This window comes from Anabrus simplex, chromosome 14, assembly GCF_040414725.1.
Source record: "Anabrus simplex isolate iqAnaSimp1 chromosome 14, ASM4041472v1, whole genome shotgun sequence".
Taxonomy (NCBI): domain Eukaryota; kingdom Metazoa; phylum Arthropoda; class Insecta; order Orthoptera; family Tettigoniidae; genus Anabrus; species Anabrus simplex.
Window position 1 is genome coordinate 59352297 of NC_090278.1, and position 23821 is coordinate 59376117.

At 37.9% G+C, this 23821-nt stretch overlaps 2 protein-coding genes across 2 annotated transcripts in view; one reads left to right on the forward strand and one right to left on the reverse strand.

The window, feature by feature from the left end:
- The window catches only part of LOC136885337 (uncharacterized), a 157869-nt gene extending 150340 nt beyond the window's left edge, over positions 1-7529 (reverse strand). The window contains exons 1-2 of the mRNA XM_068230284.1: positions 7401-7529; positions 6528-6592 (exon numbers count right to left, since the gene is read on the reverse strand). Of these exons, the coding sequence (XP_068086385.1) occupies positions 6528-6592; positions 7401-7473 (138 nt within the window). The 5' untranslated portion in view covers positions 7474-7529. The remainder of the gene's footprint in view (positions 1-6527; positions 6593-7400) is intronic.
- Positions 7530-7583: 54 nt separating this feature from the next.
- Positions 7584-11225, forward strand: LOC136885722 (palmitoyltransferase ZDHHC22). Its single transcript, XM_067158453.2, has one exon. It carries the CDS (start codon positions 7772-7774, stop codon positions 8723-8725), a length of 954 nt encoding a protein of 317 aa, XP_067014554.2. The 5' UTR covers positions 7584-7771; the 3' UTR covers positions 8726-11225.
- The last annotated feature ends 12596 nt before the right edge of the window (positions 11226-23821 follow it).

Here is a 23821-nt window from a genome sequence, read left to right on the forward strand (position 1 = left end):
AAACCAAAAAAATCCATCCACAATCTGCCCAGAAAGAAATTTCATACTTCTAAACTTCAAATTGAATTCACTGCTACAGATTACAGAAATGCAATCTCAAACAACCTGGCTAGTCATCCAGTCAGCAGTGACAGTACAACATATCAGGAGTGGGCTACGCTTCAGGTCATCACTGAGTCAGCTGAGGAAACAGTTTTGTGAGGAAAAAAAGACAAGACTGGTTTAATGATGATAATGAAGAAATTAAGTGTATGATCAATGCCAAACAGATCCGCCACCGTAGCGTAACGATTAGTGTTATTAGCTACCGTCCTTGGGGGCCCGGGTTCGATTCCCGGTACTGCCAGAAATTTAAGATTGGCAGGAGAGCTGGCATATGGTTGAAATGGTACATGCAGCTCACCTCCATTGGGGGGTGTGCCTGAAAAGAGCTGTACCACCTCAGGACGAGGACATGAGTTAAAAAATGCCAAACAGGAAGCCCATCTATCCTATCTTCCAATGTGAAGAAATCACATTTCTTGGAACTTAAAGCAAAATGTCAGGCACAAATTAGGGAAATCAAGAATAACTTGTGGCAATAAAAAGCTGAAGAACTGCAAAGACTATTTGATGCTCGTGACCTACAAAACTTCTATGCTGGCATAAAGGAGATACGTGGTCCAATTCGATCTTCATCTGCGTTACTGAAGAAGACTGCTGACAACTCCATCATTTTAATTTATAATGGAGAAATTTTAGAGCATTAGAAGGAACATTTCTCTGTGCCTCCAATGTCGCTGAGGACTTTCTTCGTAATGTTGCTCAGAAGCACCAACAATCAGGGATGGCAGTTCCACCCAGATACAGTGACTTCACCAAAGCACTCAATCAACTAAACCCAAGAAAGGCTCCTGGCCCTGATAACATCCCTCTGGAACTGATACAAAATGGAGGTATACCCTTGAAGACTAGACTTTTCGCACTTATCCTCTTGATTTGGGAAACTTGAGAAGTACCTGACGACTTGAAGAATGCTACCATCATCACTATCTTCAAGAAAGGTGATCATAGTGTATGTGAAACTACCGTGGTATATCGCTTTTTTCAACTACAGGAAAAATTCTTGCAAGAATTCTATTAAACCATTTCCAAGTTATCTCAGAGAGGATTTTGCTTGAGTCTCAATGTGGCTTCCAAACCTCCAGAGCCACAACAGATATGATCTTCTGTGCTAGACAACTCCAGGAAAAATGCAGAGCAACAGCAGCCTCTGTATTTAGTTATCTACGATCTGGAAAAACCCTTTGATTCAGTACCAAGATCTGCTATGTGGAAAGTATTGAGACATTTTGGATGTCCTGAACGTTATGTGGAGTTGGTTCAAGTTCTTCGTGATGGCATGTCCAAACAGGTTCTTCATAGTAACTCAGTATCAGATTCGTTCCCAATCAATCATGGATTGAAATAAGGCTGTGTGCTTGCTCCTACACTCTTTGAACTGTACTGTACATGACTGCCAGGCTGCATGAATCAACTGCAAACAACTTCGGTATGGAGATTAAATTTCATTTTGATGGAGGCCTTTTCAATCTGGCAACACTTTACTCACAAACATGTACTCTGGTTATCTGGGTGACAGAACTGCAGTATGCCGATGACACCACATCTCCAGTCAGTCACCTGCTTTAAAACTGCATGTAATTGCTTTGGTCTTGCCATTCATTCGAAAGAAACAATGGTAGTTGGGGATTCGAATAACTTACCAAGGGAGATGTTCAATAAATTTCCAATTTCTTTGCAATCATTTAAGAAAAGGCAAGGAAAACAACAGATAGGGTGCCACCTGGGCGACTGCCCTAAATGCAGACCAGTAGTGATTGAAGTTGGAATTCAAGAGGACACACTGGAGCAAATATTCGTTTATAAGAAGGGGAGTTACCTATTTGCTTCACGTCGCACCGACACAGATAGGTCTTATGGCGACGATGGTATAGGGAAGGCCTAGGAATGGGAAGGAGCGGCCATGGCCTTAATTAAGGTACAGCCCCAGCATTTGCCTGGTGTGAAAATGGGAAACTACGGAAAACAATCTTCGAAGGGGTGTTAGGGATTGAAATAACTTACCGAAGGAAATGTTAAATAAATTTCCAATTTCTTTGTAATAATTTTAGAAAAGGCTAGGAAAACAACAGATGCTTAAGGTGGGTGACAGCTCTAAATGCAGATCAGCAGTGATTGATCTTGACTTGACCTTGATTTGAGGAGATTAAAAAACCTTGTAGAGTTCTATGGATGGATGGATGGATGGATGTCAAGTATTCTTATAACGGGGCTTAAAGATGATTGTGTTGAATAGGGGACTTCTCAAGTTGTTAATAAAATGGACCATGTACATTCTTACGAATGTATCTCTGTGGATATATGGTACATGTAGTTCCTTTAAGTCCTCTATATTTTTGTTTCCTCCCTGCAGCTAGATACTACACCAAACACCAGGTGGCAGGCAGCAAGGCATGTGACGGCACGTGAGCCAGCCGCGGGGAGGAAAATGCTCAGGAACACACCAAAGGATGTTGTCCTACTAACCACGTGGACATTCCAATATCTGCAAGCCATCTGGTTGGGTAGGAGGCATCACCGTTAACGGGCTGAATGTGTCATGGTTTTGTTTTGTACTAGGTCATCTTAACAGTCTAACATGCCTTGGTCAATTCTTGTTATCTTCTAATTCTGACAGTACTTGGTTTGTGAGACCAAGGGAATATTCCATTTTCTCACCTATCATAGCTCTTTCTTTACACAATACTATTTTGAGGGCAACCCTTCGAAGAATACCCAGGTTGTTTTGTTTGTTTTTTACTTTACATCTCACCGACACAGATAGGACTTTATGGCGACGATGGAATGGGAAAGGCCTAGGAGTAGGAAGGAAGAGCCCGTTTTTTAAAATTTAAATTTAATGTATACACTGTATTATATTTACCCTTTAAGTTTAAATATTATAGAGAATATTTTCCTTCTCTTGGAGAGAAGCACGCAGAACATTCTATGAGAATTTGGAAGGCACATTCCAAATTCCTGTATTGTGATCCCTCTGTTGCTATCTGAGTAGTGAAATCTAAGAAATAACCTGATAAGATGATGAGCTTCCTGCGTCCAGCACGAGTCATACCCACATTTCGAATTTCTCAACCTGGATGGAGACAGCTGTCGAAATGACTAAGTAATGAATCATCTTTTTCACAGGTATCTGTTTCGCACAGTTCTCATTACAGGTTAAAGAGAATAGATAGTGGTTTGAAACTTTTATCCTCGTAGCTTTATGATAGTAACGCATATAAAAATATGTTTTGTATCTCCTCCGTAAGTGCAATAGTCTCTGATGTTCAATCAATCAATCAATCAATCTAATCAATCCACCCAATGATCTGCATTCACAGCTGCCGCCAAGGTCACAGATTCCCTATCAGTTGTTTACTTAGCTTTTTCCTAAATCTAAAAATAAAAAAAAAAACTTGGAAAGTTATCCAACATTTCCCATGATAAATTATTCTTATCCTTTACTCCTCATCCTTCTTTTTCTACAGCTTTTTCACATCTGTGAGGACCGAGCTCGATAGCTGCAGTCGCTTAAGTGCGGCCAGTGTCCAGTATTCGGGAGATAGTAGGTTCGAACCCCACTGTCGGCAGCCCTGAAGATGGTTTTTCGTGGTTTCCCATTTTCACACCAGGCAAATGCTGGGGCTGTATCTTCATAAAGGCCACGACCGCTTGCTTCCCAGTCCTAGCCCCTTCCTGTCCCATTGTCGCCATAAAACCTATCTGTGTCAGTCCGACGTAAAGAACTTACATACAATACATGCACACATCTGTGAGGTCGCGGGTGCAAACTGTGTCGCACAAGTGGATTTGGCCCTGTTTTGCGGCCAGATGCCCTTCTGGACGCCAATGCTATATTGAGGGATGTGATCACTATTGCGTGTTTCCGTGGTGGTTGGTAGTGCACAGTGTTGACTGAATATGAAGAGGAAAGTGTTGGGACAAACCCAAACACACAGTACCTGAGCCAGGAGAAGTAATCATGGATTACAATCCCTGACCCGGCCGGGAATCGAACCCGGGACCCTCTGTATCAAAGGCCCCAATGCTGACCATTCAGCCAATACCTTACTCCTCATCCTACAAATTAATATTTACCTCAGTTTGTCCTCTTTATTCTAATTGTAAATTGCTCAAATTTATTTGCCTATCATTCCACACCCTCTCTCCACCGACAGCTCAAAACATACCACTTATGATATATTAACAATTTGTTGGTTATTTTGATCCACCTTTTCAATACAAATTACAGTTTGTGTTGTTAAGTTGTAATGTTACAACACTAATTTACCGGGACATGTTTCGCTTTTATTCATAAGCATCATCAGCCTATACAATTGTCTCAAGGTTTGTCATATTTGGATTGTTGTTACAAATTTCATTACATTGAATGTAAATCTAATTTCAGTGATAACAATATTTAAAACACAAGAATAATACACACATTAAAAATTATGACAATATGATTTGCAATGTTAAAATGGAGTAACTCGTAATTCTAAAACACATTGACATCCAAAACACAGTTTTTACAGTTTGAAAATTTGGCTAAAAATTGTTTGCAATGTTAAAATAAAATTGATTCAACTATAATTTTGGTATTGAAATTTGAGTCATAAATATAAATATTGGATGTTAATATATAGGAGCTATAGTTTCTGAAGTGCGTTGGTTTCTAGAATACAGTAACATTCCAGTATTGAGAATTTTAGTTAAGAATTGTGCTCTCTAAATAATGTTATTTAAAAAGACTGTAATTTTGCATTATGCGTAATTAGTCTCGATGATAATCTAGAATTGAAGTCTTGGGTTCGTTGGAAAATGGCTTCTAGATTTGATGAAGCTTGCTGCTGCAGTTTGGCAATTTGATCAGAGGAAATATTGACATATTTAATTCTTGTTTGTAGCGGCCAGACTCTCCGTTGGAAGTTGATTGTTTTGATGTAAGTTATGGTTAAAAGGGGCTTCAATCCAAATTTTGAGTATCTGATTATGTTTCTTTCAATTTATAGAATGGAAGAAGCATCCCTTTGTCTGCTGCTACAGAATCTTGTGGACCTTACTGTCGACAGTAACGCCAATAGCTGTTGTTGCAGGTGGTATGGAAAATGTCTCATGATTTCAGTTATTGTTTCCTACAAAAGTAAATACATTTCTAGGGGCATATTAGTGGGTTGCCAGAATTTGCAATAAACAGCTCTCACTCTCTCCTAAAGTCATAACATTGAAAGAAGCATTCTGACATTTCTTAGAGGGAGGTCCGATTACTGCCTGCCTGGGTGAGAATAAGGGAACATGGAGTACAGATGCCATGGAAACGTGGGCAGGTCCATTACGGCTGCCATGGAGATAAGCCTGTTGGCCAGCTAGTGTAGCTTGGAGTTGCCAATCCTCTCAGTTCTCCGTTGTGTATAACAGAACACAGCAGTCTGAATGAACGAACAAATGAGAAAGCAATGCAGGAATGTGGCAACAACGTGTATTAGCATGTGCAATGATCCTCCCTCCAGCCCTATATGTCAGAATGCTCCTTTCAATATTATAGGTATAGATGTAATATCAAGTAAAATTTCTAATATTTGCTGACCCAAATTATGTACTTTATGCTGAGAAACTATTGTTTACCAAAGCAACTCTATCAATTAACAAATTTTTCTATATCTGCAATGCGTCCCCGTCACATGGTGGCCCCGGGTTCGATTCCCGGCCGGGACAGGGGTTTTTAATTGTAAAGGATTAATATCTCTGGCCTGGGGACTGGGTGTTTATGTCGTCCTTAACGTACCTTTCGTCACATTCAACATTACACTTCCGCAATTACAATTACACGCAGGTTCATATCATATGGTGCAAGTAGTGGCAAAATTTTTTTTTTTTTTGCTAGTGGTTTAACACCGCACTGACACAGACAGGTCTTATCGCGACGATGGTAAGGAAAGGCCTAGGAGTTGGAAGGAAGCGGCCGTGGCCTTAATTAAGGTACAGCCCCGCATTTGCCTGGTGTGAAAATGGGAAACCACGGAAAACCATCTTCAGGGCTGCCGACAGTGGGATTCAAACCCACTACCTCCCGCATGCAAGCTCACAGCCACGAGCCTCTAACCGCACGGCCAACTCGCCTGGTGGCGAAAGATCTACAGAGGTCAACGAACTGCAATAGAAGTTATTGTGGTCCTATAAAATAGCCAAAGGAAAAACATGCACTAGTTTTATTAGTAGCAATGAACATTTTGTAAGCAACTCTCCAATATAATAGTACCTTCTGGTAATGATGGATATCCCTCAAATTATCAAATTCACTTGAATCTACCATGAAAAAATACATCACTAACAAACTATGAAGAGGAGACGAATCTCCATAAGTAATGTGAGCAAGACTGAGGATGGACCCTATCATGACGCAAAAACTAGTTCTAGTTTGTATAAGATAATGATGGTATACTTACTGGTTGTAACTTGCTGAGGAAGGGACAGGACTCTGTGTCATGATTTTGACCACAGACACTGCAATCTAGAAAAAGTAATTGAATGTCAGGGGTTACAATTTAATATGGTTCTTTATTAATCAATCACAGAAGTTTACAATAATATTAATTGCTTATTGTCGGTTAAGGTACTGAACTTAACGGATATTAAATGTACTGACGACTTTTGTGCGCAACAAAACACTTATTACATGTACTTCTCAACATCACATATTACATACGGCAGGCTTATGGCAGTTACTTCACGGGCATTAAAAAAAAAAAAATCAAAGTTGGATTCATTCGTACTTATAACGATGCCAGGCAAATCAGATAGAATGGAAATTATCACACGCACAGAAACAGCTACGCGAAATGCTAGACATCCAGTCAGCAGAATGTAAACAACGAACATAACCTCAAATAATTATTAATAATAAGCGCTATCCTAATGACAGGCCTCCCGTTCAACGCACACTGTCGCAAAGAAAGATAAGATGTGAGATATATGGACAGTAATTATACTTTCTTTGATAAACAAGAAGACATTATCGGTATGAAACATACACGTATCGCTCTTCATACATTAACATAACTGAAATGGTTTGGTACATCATTATGAAAAAACACACCGAATACAGCACTAAACAGAAAGTTTAAAGGTAACTGTATCAGATACCTCTGAACCAACAATAAGCAAGCAATTATGCACAACCCAAATAGCTGTCAAGCCCACCATCGCCATTGCACGAAACTTTCCACCTTTTAGCTTTCACACTGACAAAACGAAATTGGGAACCATTTGGAAGAAAAGGTGGAGATCGTAGGGATGATGTTTGCCACTAATTTCTTTACCTGTAAGCTCAAGTTTGGGCTTATTTCCCTCGTGTATGTGCCCAACATCGGAATTTATATACATATTTGTCATTGATCATAAAACTTATCCAATCCTAGTATATTACATTGTAGAAAATTCCTTTATCGATTCAGTCATGGAGCGAAAACACAATTCTGACAAGATGGCGTAATCGATGAGCATTCCGGAAGTAACACGATATGCGAAATTATGGCACAGATGTCTGATTAGTAGTACGCGACAAAGGGTTATTAGGGTAGAAAGTGACATACTACATTGAGCTAAGCTATTCTTGCTCTCATATTACCTGACACTTCTTGGGACATTCAATTTTCTCCTTTTGTGTTTTGACAACACCTGACGGAGAGTGATGGATCAATTGTTGTTGAGGAAAGTACTAAAAGTGTTGCCGTTAGTGACACTAATATATTCATTTTGGCTGTTGTACATTTCTTTGGGAATTCTTCACAGTACAGGCCAAAATTATGTATATTTTCTTATCCTTACATTCCAAGTATACATCAATTGGGCCGCAATTGTGAACGTAACATCAAACTGCACTTCTGCCAAATCTTCAGAACAGAAGGAAAAACAGGATATTAATATGGTTGAGGTCGATATATTAGGTTATCAGGATAAAATGTATCATCCTTCATCAAGATACCGTGGTGATAATGATCTGTACCCAGTTACGAAGAATGATTATAGTTCTGTAAATTATGACTTTGTGTCATACAGTAATTATATCACGGATGTTAACATACAGAAAGTTTGGTATTGTCGAAAATGCTGTTTGAGTTGTCTGTCAAATTGTCGTCACTGTCCATTGTGTTCCAAGTGCATCTTTGAACGTGATCACCATTGTGTTTTTCTAGGTGCCTGTATTAGTTCACAGAATATGAAATATTTCATAGTCTTACTTTTGTATACTGCCTTGGTCTGTATGTATGTTTTTAACCTTGTGTGTGTTGAAATGAATCTCTATGAAGATGTTTCACGAGACACTGCACTTATATTAAGACATTTTCTCCCCATTTCATTTGCGAAATGGTTAGCTGGACGTGAAATGTCATACAATCTTTTGCAGATTTTTATTCTGAATACAACTGCTTCAATTAGTTTATTTTGCATTGTATTTGGAGTGTATCACTTGTACTTGGTTTTGTCTGGTAAACTTCTGAGGAAGTTACAGAGAAACACAAGAAATCCAACTGGTTTGAGAAATATAATTAGAAACTTCACTGCTATTTTTGGGAAATGTGGAATGGTAAATTTTATAATTCCCATTGGTTTTGCTGAGATTATGATGAAAAAGTACTTCTAAACTAATTTTGATTTGAAGTAGGCCTAGTACAGTATGCACAAGAGGGTGTAGACTGTGGCAAATTGCAACTTACACTTCAGCTCAACTGTTGGATACAGGTAACTTCACTTACTATGACAGATAAAGTTTTCACTTAAGGAGTTTGTGGTTGGAGTAGTGCTGATTGTTAGAAAGGAAAACCACCGAAGTGCAGCTAGGTGTATAATAGTTATCTCACACCATATCGGTATATGCACAGCATCATGCAAGTTTCTGAGCATCATGTTGGTATGGTAACCCTTTCAGACACAAACATATGACTTAATTGTACATAATTTCCGGAGCATAGAAATATGAGGGCAACTACCTTGCACTTCTCCTACAAATGGTCTCGATCTGGTTCTAATAAGGGAGAAATCGCACTCTTCCTGCTGAAACTTGCCTTTAAACTTTCGGTGACAAAACTAATGTGCTACGGTACTAGAAGACCACGCGCAAAAACTTTAGCTGCCTGTTTCCACTGCCAAGGCCCTGAAATCGAAGCTGGTATCCTGCATGGCCAGACAGTAACGCAGCGCAACTCGACACCCTTGCCTCATTGGCGAGCCATCTGCTTATATTGCTGACTGACTCATGGGTCATGCAACTAAAGTCGCATAACTGTGAGCTTGCTTTCAGGGAATGGTGGGTTTGAATCCCACCATCGGCAGCCCTGAAGATGGTTTTCCATGGTTTCCCATTTTCATACCAGGCTAGTGCTGGGACTGTAAGGCCACGGCTGCTACCTTCCCAGTCCTAGCCCTTTCATATCATTGCGTTGCCAAAAACGTTTGATGTGTTAGTGCAATAGTAAACCACCACTTGATTCGTGGATTTTTGCTCACTGCTCCACATCAAGGACTTTACAATCCAATATGTAATGACTAGTATCACTTTCCTATTGCTTATAGGTCTGTGTGTATTTCGGGGCCTGGCAGGGTGCTTGCTAATTTTTTTTTTTTTTTTTGGCATATGATCTTCTCGTAGCATATTGGCTATGTCGCCGAAGTTTCAAGGTAGGTTTCGGCATGAGGAGTGACGCTTCCCTCGTAAGAAGTTAAACAATTATCATATGTTACCATGGTGATATGATGAATATGATGTGGTCACCAATGATAAATTCACTACCCCTGCAACCTACAGTCATTCTTCACTCCTGGTATTCGATTTAAAGGAAACTTACTATGTAATAAGTTCAGGAGGGATAAAGGTATCAGTTTTCGGCCCCTTCTCAATGTAACAGATAGTCTTGAGAAAGTAAAGGCAATTTTCCTTTTAAAAAAAAAAGTACTGTGCATGTCTAAGTTCACACAGTCTCACCTGGTATATGCCCTGGAGGGGAACTGAGGTCAAATTTACTATTCGCAGTATGTGGACATAAAGAAATGAACAATAAAAGAACAGAAATATGGGATGATTTCTTTGTAACTGAGGTTGTGATACTAGAACAATGGAAAGGACCAAATTTCAAGCTAAGGTATATGATGACCAGATTTGCAGTGCATGGTTTTCATCATCGGATCTGCAGCGCAGCGAGGTACCACTTACAGAGTGTAAATACCAGTTATGTGGAGATTGGTGCAACAGATATCTTGGAATGTGCTGTAGGGAGGGACATGTACCTTTGACACAGTTTTGCACTTCAAATATCTAAAATAATTGTGCGCTTTTCTCTTTCAGTGGAACAAAGAGCTTCCAAACACAAATCTAAAAATGAAGAATATTTGTAATTCTGTCCAATTATATTTTCTATAGCCATTGGCTCCGATAAATACTTCATTATATCATAAAGGTTTTAGTAATATCATCAGACCACAAACATTTCCTTAACTTTTCATTGCATCAGATTCTGATTACTCGCTCTTACAAATTTTCTATAAATTGCAATCCTGAATTGTACCTGATGGTTATTTCCAGTGGATTATAATTAAAAACTAGTTTTAAAGGAATTGTAATATGTAGACCTTATCAGTATTGTTTTCATATAAATGTTATGGGAAGTGACTCTTAACAATAAATTCTGCAGATTTTTGTGAAAGTTTTCTTTATGGACTAGTGTAAAGAAAATGAGTATGTACTCCCCTTGATTGAATGGTTTCATCCAGTGATGTGACAATCCATGTAAATAATTCTATTGGACTAACTCGACAAGGCATAGCAACTCCAAAAGTAGTGTTTGCTAAACACTAATTCATATTGTGGCTCCAAAGGAGGAACAGTGTGATGTTCTATAATTTTTGTTTGCCAGAAGTGTGTTGAAACACAAGGTGGATTAATGAAAGAATGTTGAACTCCAGATCGCAAGATTGTGGTTCAAACCTGTCTGAGGTAGTCTAATTTTTGAAGGGCAGGGAAAAAATCAATTTGACACTACGTGTCGTATGATGGTGTCGTTAAAATATCTTGTGACACATTTGGTGTTTATCCTCCAGAATTAGGCACAGGGGTTCTGAACTTGGGAGCATGGGGCCCTTAGCCAGGCTCCTTACTTTCATCTATCTTATCCGACCTCCCTTGATCAACTCTTGTTCTTTTCCAACCCCGTAGCTATTAGAGCAGGGCATAGAATCTCAAGGATAATATAATAATGGTCATTATTATATTATTATTATATTATCCTTAAGATTCTATGCCTAGCGTCATCTTCAATACGGAACAATAATAAGAGTTGTTACTTGTAATAGCTATTTGAGCATTTGAGGGCTAGAGGAGTCTTTCATGTTCACGCCCTTTGTATCCCTTGTCTTTCTCTGGCTGATATTTTCATTTTTTTTTGAAGCGTCAGATCCCTTCATTTTTTTCTCTCTGATTAGTGTTATATAGAGGATGGTTGCCCAGTTGTACTTCCTCTTAAAACAATAATCACCACCACCACCTTACAGAATTAATTAAAGCTCAGCTATGGATCATCCAGAAGAGATCTAATTTACTCTAACAATTTCTTTTCCTTGAAGTGCCATGGACATTGGTGGGCAATCTGGTCCACGCCTCTATTATAACAGCTGCTCTACATAAGTTAGCTGATGATGATGAACTGGTCCACCGGCAGTGGTTTTCCAACCAGGAAATGCATCATCGTTCAGGGTCTCTTCTTCCTTTTACTTTTCCTTGAAGTATAAGTTGTTGGAGGCGGTATTTCTCATTATGCATTATGTGGCCAAAGTATGCTGTCTTTCTTTCTTTGATGGTCTTTGTTACTTCTTTGTTCTCTCATGCGCTGTATAACCATGTTGTTCATTACATGATACAACCGAGATATTCTGAGCATGAACATTAAAATAAGAACAATAATTTACACCACCTTTCCAATACTTATCTTTCCTTATATTTAGAATATAAACATTACAACTGGTGTTGTAAGTTGGGACATGTTTCGCTTAACTGTCGTAAGCATCATCAACTGAAATAAATCTTAGCCTAAAATTAGGTCAGGGCCCCAAACCTAGTGTCCTTAAAATATATGGTACCCTAAGATTCGACATTTACATACTGAAGATCAAATAGGCTTAAAACTAGTGTGAAAACATATAAGAATGTTCATCATGGCTAAGAGAAAAACACACAGAAACTCTAAACTGGTCAACGCAAGTTAAGAATATCTGTAAAAAGGTTTATTGTGGCTTGCACCCTTAAAACTGTTCAGAAATTTATTCCCTCGATCACTAAAAATTCAACTTGTTCAGTCAGTATTGTTTCCCATTATCGACTACTGTGATGTAAACGAATATAACAAATGAATTAAGCTTGAAACTACAACACACTCAAAATGCTTTTCTTAGATATGCTATGGATTTACGATATGACGCTCGAGTTTCTCCCTACTATAAACAAATATCTTGGTTACGACTAGACAACAGGCGTAAACTACATTCAAATACTCTTGTGTACCAGGTACTTTCGGAAGACATCCCTGCTTATCTCTCCAGCCATTTTCGTCACCTTGGTTCTTTACATCTCCATGATACTCGCTCAGTGTCCCTCCTAGAAATACCTGTCCACTGAACATTTACTATCACCGCTTCGGGATGGTGGAATGCTCTTCCCAAAGACATCAAGGATGCTGCATCAAAAACTATATTTAAAACCTCTTACCAGCAGTTTCTCGTTAAGTGCTTCCAGCAAGGTACCTGTATGAGTGGAACGAGTGATTGTGTTGAAAATGATATGAGATTATTGTACATTAAAATAAAATATTGGGTTAATATGATAATTTAATTTTTTTTTTTTTTTTTTTTTTTTTTTTTTTTTTTTTTTTTTGCTAGGGGCTTTACGTCGCACCGACACAGATAGGTCTTATGGCGACGATGGGATAGGAAAGGCCTAGGAGTTGGAAGGAAGCGGCCGTGGCCTTAATTAAGGTACAGCCCCAGCATTTGCCTGGTGTGAAAATGGGAAACCACGGAAAACCATTTTCAGGGCTGCTGATAGTGGGACTCGAACCTACTATCTCCCGGATGCAAGCTCACAGCCGCGCCCCTCTACGCGCACGGCCAACTCGCCCGGTATAATTTAAATTAAATTAAAAAGATCCGTACTGTATTTATGAAGTAGAAGCAGCCTAAACATAGCTAGTAGTAACTGCATTTAACTTAGATGTAGTATTGCAAGGATACAATTAGTTGAATTTCATTTAAAATATTTATTACGCTTACTAATATTTTTACATGTATATTTCTTTCGTTGTGTATCGAAATGAGTATTTTTTCAAATCTGTATTTTGTAGGCAGTTCCTTTTTCTTTTTTTCATCTTTGCATGTATATATTCATATTTTTATCTTAAAAATTGGTGTTATTCGTAGTTCTTAGTATTTTAAGTTAATCAGTGTCGTATTAACAAATAATAATATATGTATGGTTAAGTGTAAGAAAGGGCCAAGAGCCCTAACTTCGCCACAGAAAATAAAGGCTTTTATCTATCTATCTATCTATCTATCACAATCGTGTTGACAGAGGTTAAAAACATAAAAGTACAACATAGAGCTGGTAGTGAAGTAATTAAAATCATTGCTACCAGTCAGTTAATAAGAATGTTCATACATAAAAATGATTATTATATTCTTTGGATTGAAGAAGATAATTAGAATTGTTAACTAATTAAATCTCATTCTTGCATAGACACGTGAGTTGGGTACGAGAAATCACATATTGTAGTTGACGTGGAGTAGTAACACTTCAGACAGGATTGATCACGCCTGAAGCTGCTTATAGGTTTGAAGTGTTACTACTCCATGTCAACTACAATATGTGATTTCTCGTTTTTATGTATGAACATTCTTAATAACTGACTGGTAGCAATGATTTTAATTACTTCACTACCAGCTGTATGTTGTACTTTATAGGTTCTTTCCAACACGCAGTCTGCTGTCAGTACATGGACGCATCCATATATTGCTCTATACGCATGTGTTGACTTCGTATCGGTTCCGGGATTGATACACGATTGGGTGTGTTGGAATGGATTCTTGTTCATGAACTCAAGGAATAGGAGTAACGCAATCCAATGAATGCTGAAATATATGTTACATATAAAGTTTCCTTGATATTACCTCTCACCAATAACAAATAGCTTAGCACAAGTTTTAAAACTGTTAAAAAGGTATCAGAAACATGGAAGGTAGTATTTTATTTAAATATTAATTGATGTAAGATTTCTACAATTATGCAATTTATAGGTTTGTAATTTTGACCGTATGTTTTCACACTAGTTTTATGTATGGACATTCTTACTGACTGACTGGTAGCAATGATATCCTATATGATTTTAATTATTTCACTAGAAGCTCTGTATTGTACTCTGTTTTTTTTTTTTAACCTCTGTCAACACGATTGTGTGTTTTTCTTAGCCATGATGAACATTCTTATATGTTATCACACTAGTTTTAAGTCTATTTGATTTTCTATAATGTAAATGTCAAATCTTAGGGTACCATATATTTTAAAGACACTAGGTTCGGAGCCCTGACCTAACTTTAGGCTAAGATTTATTTCGGCTGATGATGCTTACGACAGTTAAGTGAAACATGTCCCAACTTACAACACCAGTTGTAATGTTTATAACCTAAATATAAGGAAAGATAAGTATTGGAAAGGTGGTGTAAATTATTATTCTTATTTTAATATTCAAACTCTGATGTCCAATACAGTCTACAATGAGATTTATCTGAGCATACGACGATAACAACAGAGCTTGGTAGAGTAACACTGAACACTGAAATTCACATGCAGGCAGCCTGAGTCAGGTTAGATAGAAATGCCTGCACATGGTAGCTGAGGCCATACAATTATTATTACACTGATCCACAATTTAGCATGCTTTTTCCTTTGAAAATTCAAGTGATCCATTAATTCTGCTGGTCAGGGTATTTTACTGCATTATGTGATGAGTATTGCATATCATTGCTTGCATTTCAAGGAAGGACATTCCAACTGCTGAGATGACCCAAGACATATTGTACATAAAGTCATTGCACTACGATTAAGCATGGAGCTTTTGCCATGTAACTTTCATATGATTGGCGATTCTCACCCACCTACTGACTGACTTGGTTTGCAAAAAGACTGTCATAAGTCAAAATTTGCCAGTATTTAGTTTTTGTTATGAAATAACTCCAAAAGTGTCATGAGTTGAACTTGCATAATATCTGCTTTGTAGCATTTGGAAAGACTCACAGATCAAAAGCAGGGATGATTTAGGGCCACCACATGAGTGGTTATAAAACTATCATACCTAAATATTGAGGATTATACCTAAATTTCACTTGTTGAATTACTTGGTTCTTGAACGTTACAACTTTGAGAATTTATCTAGATTTTAATATGTACTTATTTATAATGCTTCTCCTGAAAATTTTTATTTTTGAAGTTGTGCCAGTCTTCTTCCAAGATAACTGTACAGGGGGAACAAAAAATGCCACACTTGGAGCTTGGCATGCGATTCCTCTTCCCATTGCAAGACAAAAGTTTCTATATTACAAGTAACAACTCTCATTATTGTTCCATATTGAAGATGACGTTAGGCATAGATATCAAGGATAATTTAATAAAAAACCACCTATTCAATACTTTCCACGTTTAATGTGGTTATTATCTACATGATTTTATGTAGACTTATTTAGGTCAGGTACATGTTTCACCCATTATTTTGGGCATCTTCAGCCTGTAAACAACCTTTAGGTCAAGGTTTGGGACCTTTTTAACCAATATAAACATACCAATATATACACTATATACAATATATACATTATATACAATATATACAAACATTAATGAACTCTTAAGATGGGTAACTGTATTAACTTATGTTACCCATCTTAAGAGTTCATTAATGTTTAGCTTTACTTCCTTAATAAGTACTGATTTCACTGAAACAAGACTGATTTTTTGAAATTATTCAAGAGATTACTGTAGTTTTATTATAAAGATTAGTGACAAACAAAAAATGGCTGTTTTCTATAATCTTTTTCTCCTCCTTCATTTGCTTTGTCTTAAATGGACATAGGTGGTCATCTCGATCCACAGCACTTTGCTTTTCTAGCTCGGAACAGTAGCAAAGGTGCCTTACCTGAGCAGTGTCAAAAAATTTTGAGCCATAAAATCTGCTTTCACCTAGATCCTCTTCTACCTTGGATTTTTCCATCAGCTCCCTTCAGCAATGAGCTGAAGGAGATGGTACTTCTCGTTCTGCAGTATGTGCCCAAAATAAATCATTTTTCTTTTCTCCTGTGTTTTCTGCATCTCTTGGTTTTCAGAGTGCCTCCCCTGCTACTGATTTCATGAAATGTCATTGTAACAAACAATCACATTACAATACAACTGAACGTATTTTCATTTGGGGCAAAAGTTCAAAGGGATAAATTTGTGTGTATAGATCAGTGAGATAGATCACCCAGGGAGTGGTGATCCTCAGAACACACTGACCCAGTGTGTAATATCCATTATGGATCCCAGCTCAGAGTTACTAGTAAAGACCTAACAACATCTATGACAGAGAAAGTTTAATTCGATATGGTGGAGATAGCGGAAGAGACAGCCCTGGACTTGGGGATAAATAAGAGTGCAATCTAAAAAAAGATATAGAAATGAGTTAAGACAAAAGGAGTGAAGTGAAGTGCGCGTACACTTTTAGCATATGATTAGTGGTATTTTCACGATAAATATAAATAATTAATTGTTAAATGCATTGCTATTAGCTTCTTCTATTGCTGATAGTGTTATCCAGGCTAAATTTAATAGTCAGTTGTTAATTAGAGCCTTACAGGCATTACTTAGATATATTGAAATTATTGCCAAAGAGTAACCGTTTGTCAAAGCAAGATATACAACTCCTCTAGTCGGTTTGAAATTCATATCCTCGGGTGGACAACTAACAGCATCTACCCATCATAAACAGAGACCGTGTGTTCAATTTTTGCAGTTTTCATAAACAGTTACGACCAATCTATATACTACAGTGAGCCTAGTGAATCATTAAGTGAACGTGTAACTAAAAGTAACTATAAAATACAAATTGCAAGTATGCCAATCTATTCCAGAAAACTGTGCTCAATGTAAGAACCCTTTGACAAGGAGAACGATAGTAGCGCCATTGGTTGTGACGGAAACTGTAACAAGTGGTGCAATAAGGATTGTACTTCCATCACAACCACAGAATACAACGCTCTCAAAAATAAAAAGCGAAGTTTACTATAGATGTGTAATAAATGCAGAATATTATTAGACACATATGGTATCAATATACATCTTCTCCAGAAGAGAGAACACTAGAACAACAAATAAAACTAACTAACAGAAAATGATAAATCACGTGAAGAGCTAAAGGTTATAGGAAAAGATATTAAACAAACCATTGCAGAAAATAAACAGTCCTGTGATGAGCTGAAAAATAAAATGGAAGAATTAACCTGTATGCTCATGGAAAAAATGGCACTCATTCTTGATGCACAAATACAACAAGCCATATATATTGAGCAGAGTGATGGCATGCATCCATTGATAACAACAGTGGACAAGGAAATTAGAAACAACAGCCAAATATCAAGACCCTCAGTGATTCAAGAAACTGAGTCTCCTGTGGAAATTATTCAACAAGAAACAGGTCTCAGATCAGGAAGAAACTCGTCATGGAATAAGATTACAAAAACAAGAAACACACAATTCCCCAGGCCAAGGCAAACCATCGGGACCAAAGAAATTTTAGATTCCGGCATTGAGGTAGCTCTTAAGATAGTCGAAACAGACTTTCAACGTATTAGGTCCTGTTACGTACATGTAGTACGTGTTGAAGAGATGTTAGGTACAGAACAAAAATGGCCAGCTGGACACTGGTGTCATGGAAAAAATGGCACTCATTCTTGATGCACATATACAACAAGCCATATATATTGAGCAGAGTGATGGCATGCATCCTGGTGTCCGGCTGGCCATTTTTGTTCTGTACCTAACATCTCTTGAACACGTACTACATGTACGTAACATGACCTAATACGTTGAAAGTCTGTTTCGATTACAATGCGGTCGTGAAAATTCAATATTCTCTTAAGATAGCTTTGTCTTTATCGGTAGATCAAACAATAACACAACTCTGGATGCTCTGAAAAACTACATTAAAAAGAATGACATAACAGGAGCAACTGATTGCAAAAACCTAAAAATTAAAGGAAACAACAAGGTCTTTAAAGTAGAAATCGCCTCCAGTGAATTATCGAAAGTTGATTCTCCAGATTTTTGGCCCAAAGGAAGAATAATAATAATAAGATGATTTATTTTTTGCCGTTCATACCAAAATGGAGTATCACTTGAAACTTAAGATGATTAATTGGCATGTTGAAGGAGTTACACACGTCATGCCCTTCCTGCAGCCAAAGAAATTAACAAATATGATATCATGATCTGCACTGAAACATGCATAATGGAACTGACGCACATAAATGGTTTTTACAGAATACATTCATATACTATCCCAACTAAAGGAAGACCATCCGGTGGAGTCTCTTGCTTTATAAAGCCAACACTAGGAACCTTCAAACTTCTACACAGAGAGGAAACAGGCTGATAATAGATGCTATAATAGCTATGTATGTTAGATCACAAATAAGCACTGAAGACATAATAGAAACCATCATGACAGCAGCATCTAAAACAAGAGGAAACTGGCAGGAGATTTCAGCTGCCTAATTGATAAAGAATAAAACAGACATTTTACTTCAGGCGACGAAGGCTACACACTGGTGAACAGGAGAGACATGCCAACATATATAGCTCCAAACGGCACGAACGCAATGGACCTAACATTCTGCAAAGGACACAACATTACAATAGGAAACCAGCAAGGAATGTGGACTTTGGCTGCTGCCTCCATCAGAAAGCATATCCCTATTGAAGCAGACATTGAAATTAAGATAAGATAAACTTGAGACAAAATATTCCAGTTTCTCCAGAAAACAGAGTATCAAGACTTCTGGATAACGATGTTTTACTAAGAAACAAAACGACTGTGACAGAAGCAAGGAAACATATAACAGAAGGAAGATTAGATGCCGCATTAGAGATAACTAACAGCCTAATTAGAGGAGCTCATAAACCTTTTGCAAAAAGAAGAGCACAACCATGGTTTGATAAGTCTTGCTATAAAGAAAGAAAAATTACTCTTCAAATACTATGGACAGCCAAAATGACCAAAACAATACAAAATCTAGAAATCTATGCAACCTAGCGGAGGAAATACAAAAAACATGATAAAGGATAAAAGGCATAAACACATTGAAGAAGAAGACATAAAACTAGCCAAGGACGCAAGAAGCGATTCATTGTTCTTAAAAAGAAATATCAACGTAGGAATGCAAAAATTCCAATTGAAAAATGGGAAAAACACTTCTCCGACATATTGAACACAGAACAAAAGAATCAGGGATACTTAATAACCCAAAATAAATGCAATACAAATATAGATAGAGAATTAATACTTTCACGAGAGGAAATATAACTTACCATTGCAAAAATGAAAACAAATGGGCAACTGGACCGGACCAAATAGCATACGAACACCTGAAGGCATCAAAGGACATACTTGGTCAATTCTGGAGATAATTTTTCAACGAATGCTTAAAATTGAGAACAATTCTTGAAGAATGGAGACGAGCAACACTAAAGATTCTCTACAAAGGAAAAGATCATACAGACAGCATGAACTCTTATCGAGGAATTACCCTAGAAAAGACGGGTTTTAAAACCTTCACAGAAATCTTGACAAGCAAATTAACAGAAATTATGGATGAAAAAATACCCGATAACCAATTTGGTTTCAGTAGAGGAAAATCGACACCTCATGCGGTGAAAGTTTTATTAGACGACATAGAAAACAACCTGAGGTTTCCAGAAGGAAAATATGCAATCTTCATAGATTATACTAAAGCCTTTGATTAAGTAGACTGCGGAATCCTCATATCAAAACTCGCAGACATGATTGGAGAAAATCACACAAAACATTTTAAAATACGACATGTTTCAGATCAGCGATGAAATCACAGTATCTAAAGATATTGTACAAACAAATGGGAGTCCTACAAGGTGACCCCATTAGCCCCGTTCTTTTCAACATTGTAACTGCTGACATAGGAAAAATTTTGGAAGGAACTAAAGAAACATTGCTTATTCTATATGCTGACGATATGGTCCTAGGTTCATCCAACAAAGAAGAACTGCAATCAGCTTTAAACAACCTTGAACAATGGGCACAGAAGAACAAGTTCAAAATAAATCTAGAAAAAACAAAGCAAATGACTTTTAGAAAAGGGGGAAGAAAATCAAGAAATGACATTATATTACAAGAAAATGAACTTTTGGAATGTCAAAAAATTTAAATATCTGGAATAACACTACAGATAACCACCGAGTCTTTCATCATGCATATCGAAGAAAGGAAAACAGCTATAGGTGCAATTTATAATAATAAGAATTTAACATCCCTTGCACTAGCGATAGCTATGACACTTTTTGAAACTTCAATAACTCCTATAGTTACGTATGGGCTCACCCTCATTTGGGAGTAACTAACCATCTCTGATCTTTAAAAAATTTAAAATTTCAAAACAAGATTCCTGAAAAAATGCTATTGGATCTGGAAAATTTGCTCCAAACAGAATTGTCTACGCCCTGACAAGAGAAATGTTCTTCCTAGAAGTAAGGATCTAACTACAACTACCTTCCAGTGGACCGTACAATGAACTAATAACAAAAAGAAAACGGAAAGCAGAGGAGGTAGACTACAATTTCTTTGGGACAGACGCAATGATATACAGGGATTGGACCGGAACAAACCAAATACAAAGACATACTATCATTAGGCTAGCGATACATGGGTTTCACCATAAACTATGTGTACTATAATCTATTCGCTTCATAGTCTGTATTGATAGTTGAAGTACACAAGTATGAAGGATGAGTTCTCCACCTAATCAATACTTTATTCTTGTAAACTATGTGTGAACAAGAAGTTCCATCAAGTAAATAATCAGTGTATTTGCACATTATGTGGCCAGAAATGTGAACAGTATCACTTTACGGTTTGCAAGAGTAGAACAAAATCCCTATGCTTTTATAGCACAGAAAATTAACAGAATGTAACAAATGCCCTTTTCTCTCTTTCTGTTATTTGCTTCACGTCTCACCGACACAGATAGGTGTTATGGCAACGATGGGTTAGGAAAGGCCTAGGAATGGGAAGGAAACTGCCGTGGCCTTAATCAAGGTACAGCCCCAGCACTTGCCTGGTGTGAAAATGGTAAACCACGGAAAACCATCTTCACGGCTGCCGACAGTGGGATTCGAACCCACTATCTCCCGGATGCAAGCTCACAGCTGCGCACTCCTAACTGCACAGCTAACTCGCCCGGTAATGCCCTTTTCAGGTGCACCTTTTCATTACTATGATGGTCCCTTGGTGGAGGTAATACCACAGAAGTCCATCCAGCAGTGTCTATACTCCATGTTAGGGGCAGCCTGAAAAAATCCTGGCAGTAGGTATAAAATGCCTTTCGAGGTGGCAAGCCCATTATACTAATGACCTATAAAATGACTGAGAGGGAGTCGAGGCCTCGGAAACAATTAGGGCATCTCCCAAAAGCGACGTACAGTTCCTAGTGTTCTCATCCTGGAGAGCTGTGAAAAATTAAATACTGTGGAGGTCCTTGATTCACAGCTGGAAACAAGAAATGAAGAAGAAGATCATTGATGATGATGATGATGATGATGATGATAATAATAATAATAATAATAATGGTGTGTGTTCTCCTGTGAGGCATGGTGCACGTCTTTCACATTGATGCCCTTCGGTGACCTATGCATATATGAAGAGGCTCCATGTAGGATCAAATCTAATGCTGAAAAGGATAGAAACTTTGAGTCCCTGAACCAAAGGAAATAACCAGTAAATGTTAAAATCCCTGACCCAGCCTGGGACCACTCACTCGATTTTTACGAACTATTTCGTAGTTTTAACGTTATTGTTTGTATGTTTAATTTAAAGTTTTTTAGTTTTAGATTATTTTGTTTCTCGCGGAACTTAGTCCTTACAGCAGCCCAGATTGTTTGGGAAGTAACTGATCCTGTCAAATAATAAAAATAAGTGATAAATGTACATATTTACATGTCGCACTAGAGATATGATGTACATGATTGCAACGGTCATTGGGACTGTCATCAATTTGCCTGAAGAACTCCAAAACTGTGAATTCACAACTGATCTCGGTTACTTTGGACATTTTCTTTGTCACCCCTTATGGCCTGAATGCCGATGAAGTCTGAACTTGCACTTAAACGGCACCCAGAGTGTCACAATTCATCCCAGTGACGGGCTGTTTTGCTGTTTTTAGTTAACTCTTTTAACATTTACGTAAGTAATACATAAAATCGAGTGAGTTGCGTTTTAGGGGTGCACAGCCATGAGCTTGCATTCAGGAGATAGTGGGTTCGAGCCACACTGTTATCGGCAGCCCTGAAAATGGATTTCCATGGTTTCCCATTTTCATACCAGGCAAATGCTTGGGCTACACATGGCGAGGGCCACTTCCTTCCCACTCCTTGCCCTTTGCTATCCCATCGTCGTCATAAGACCTATCTGCGTCGATGCGACATAAAGCAACCTGTAAAAAAAAAAAAGTATTGAATAAAAATGCACAAGAACTCTAATGATCTCTTATGAGGTCCTCATGCACAAGAGGGTTAATGGCTAGGGGCCATCTGATGAAAAATTACAGTCGTAAAATGTGTAATGAGGGATTACAGAAAAGAATAAACAATCACTACTTGCAATTACTAACTTCTTTTGCATACAGGGTATCTCTTATAAATCCAGACTGAGCGCACAGTGTTTGTACTCTTCCCTACAGCAGCTGCCTCAGTCTAACTTACATTGCGTGCGGCCGCCCTGCTTAAAGTGTGCATAAAATCTTATATGAAATCTTACTTTATAAAAGATGCTGGAAGTGTCATCCTTCCTGCTGAGGGACTTCATAAACACCATTAGGATTTTCTGCACACCAATAGTGAGAGTTATGACTGTACACACGACCATAAAGATGAAACCAGACCTCATCCAAAAAGAAAACAAGCTGTGGTAATATCTCACTCTTGTAGCTGGATCAGCAGGTTTTAAACAATGGGCCCGTGTAAACCTGTACGGTTTGATGTGTAACAGCTCTGTGTGCAGAAGAAACCAAAACCCCTACTTGTTGTGCTAATTTTATGAGCGATTTATTTAGTGACCGTTCAAGATTCGCACTAATGTCGTCTAGCTTTTCCTGTATTAAAACTGTTCGTGTGCACACAGGTTTTTTTTTTTTTTACTGAGCACTGAGCCAGTAGTTTCAAATTTATTTACAATTACGTGAATCTGGTGACACTTCACCAGGAAATTGCTGACAAATGCAACGCATCCCCGTCAAGCCGACTCTTACTTAAAATAACTTTTACATACGAAAATACGGCGTTGCAAGGATAACTGTCTCTGAGATTCAGGCTGGCTACTGATGCTAGGTTGAACATTTGCACACTCCTTGCAAGCTCAAGAACTATGTGCACGCC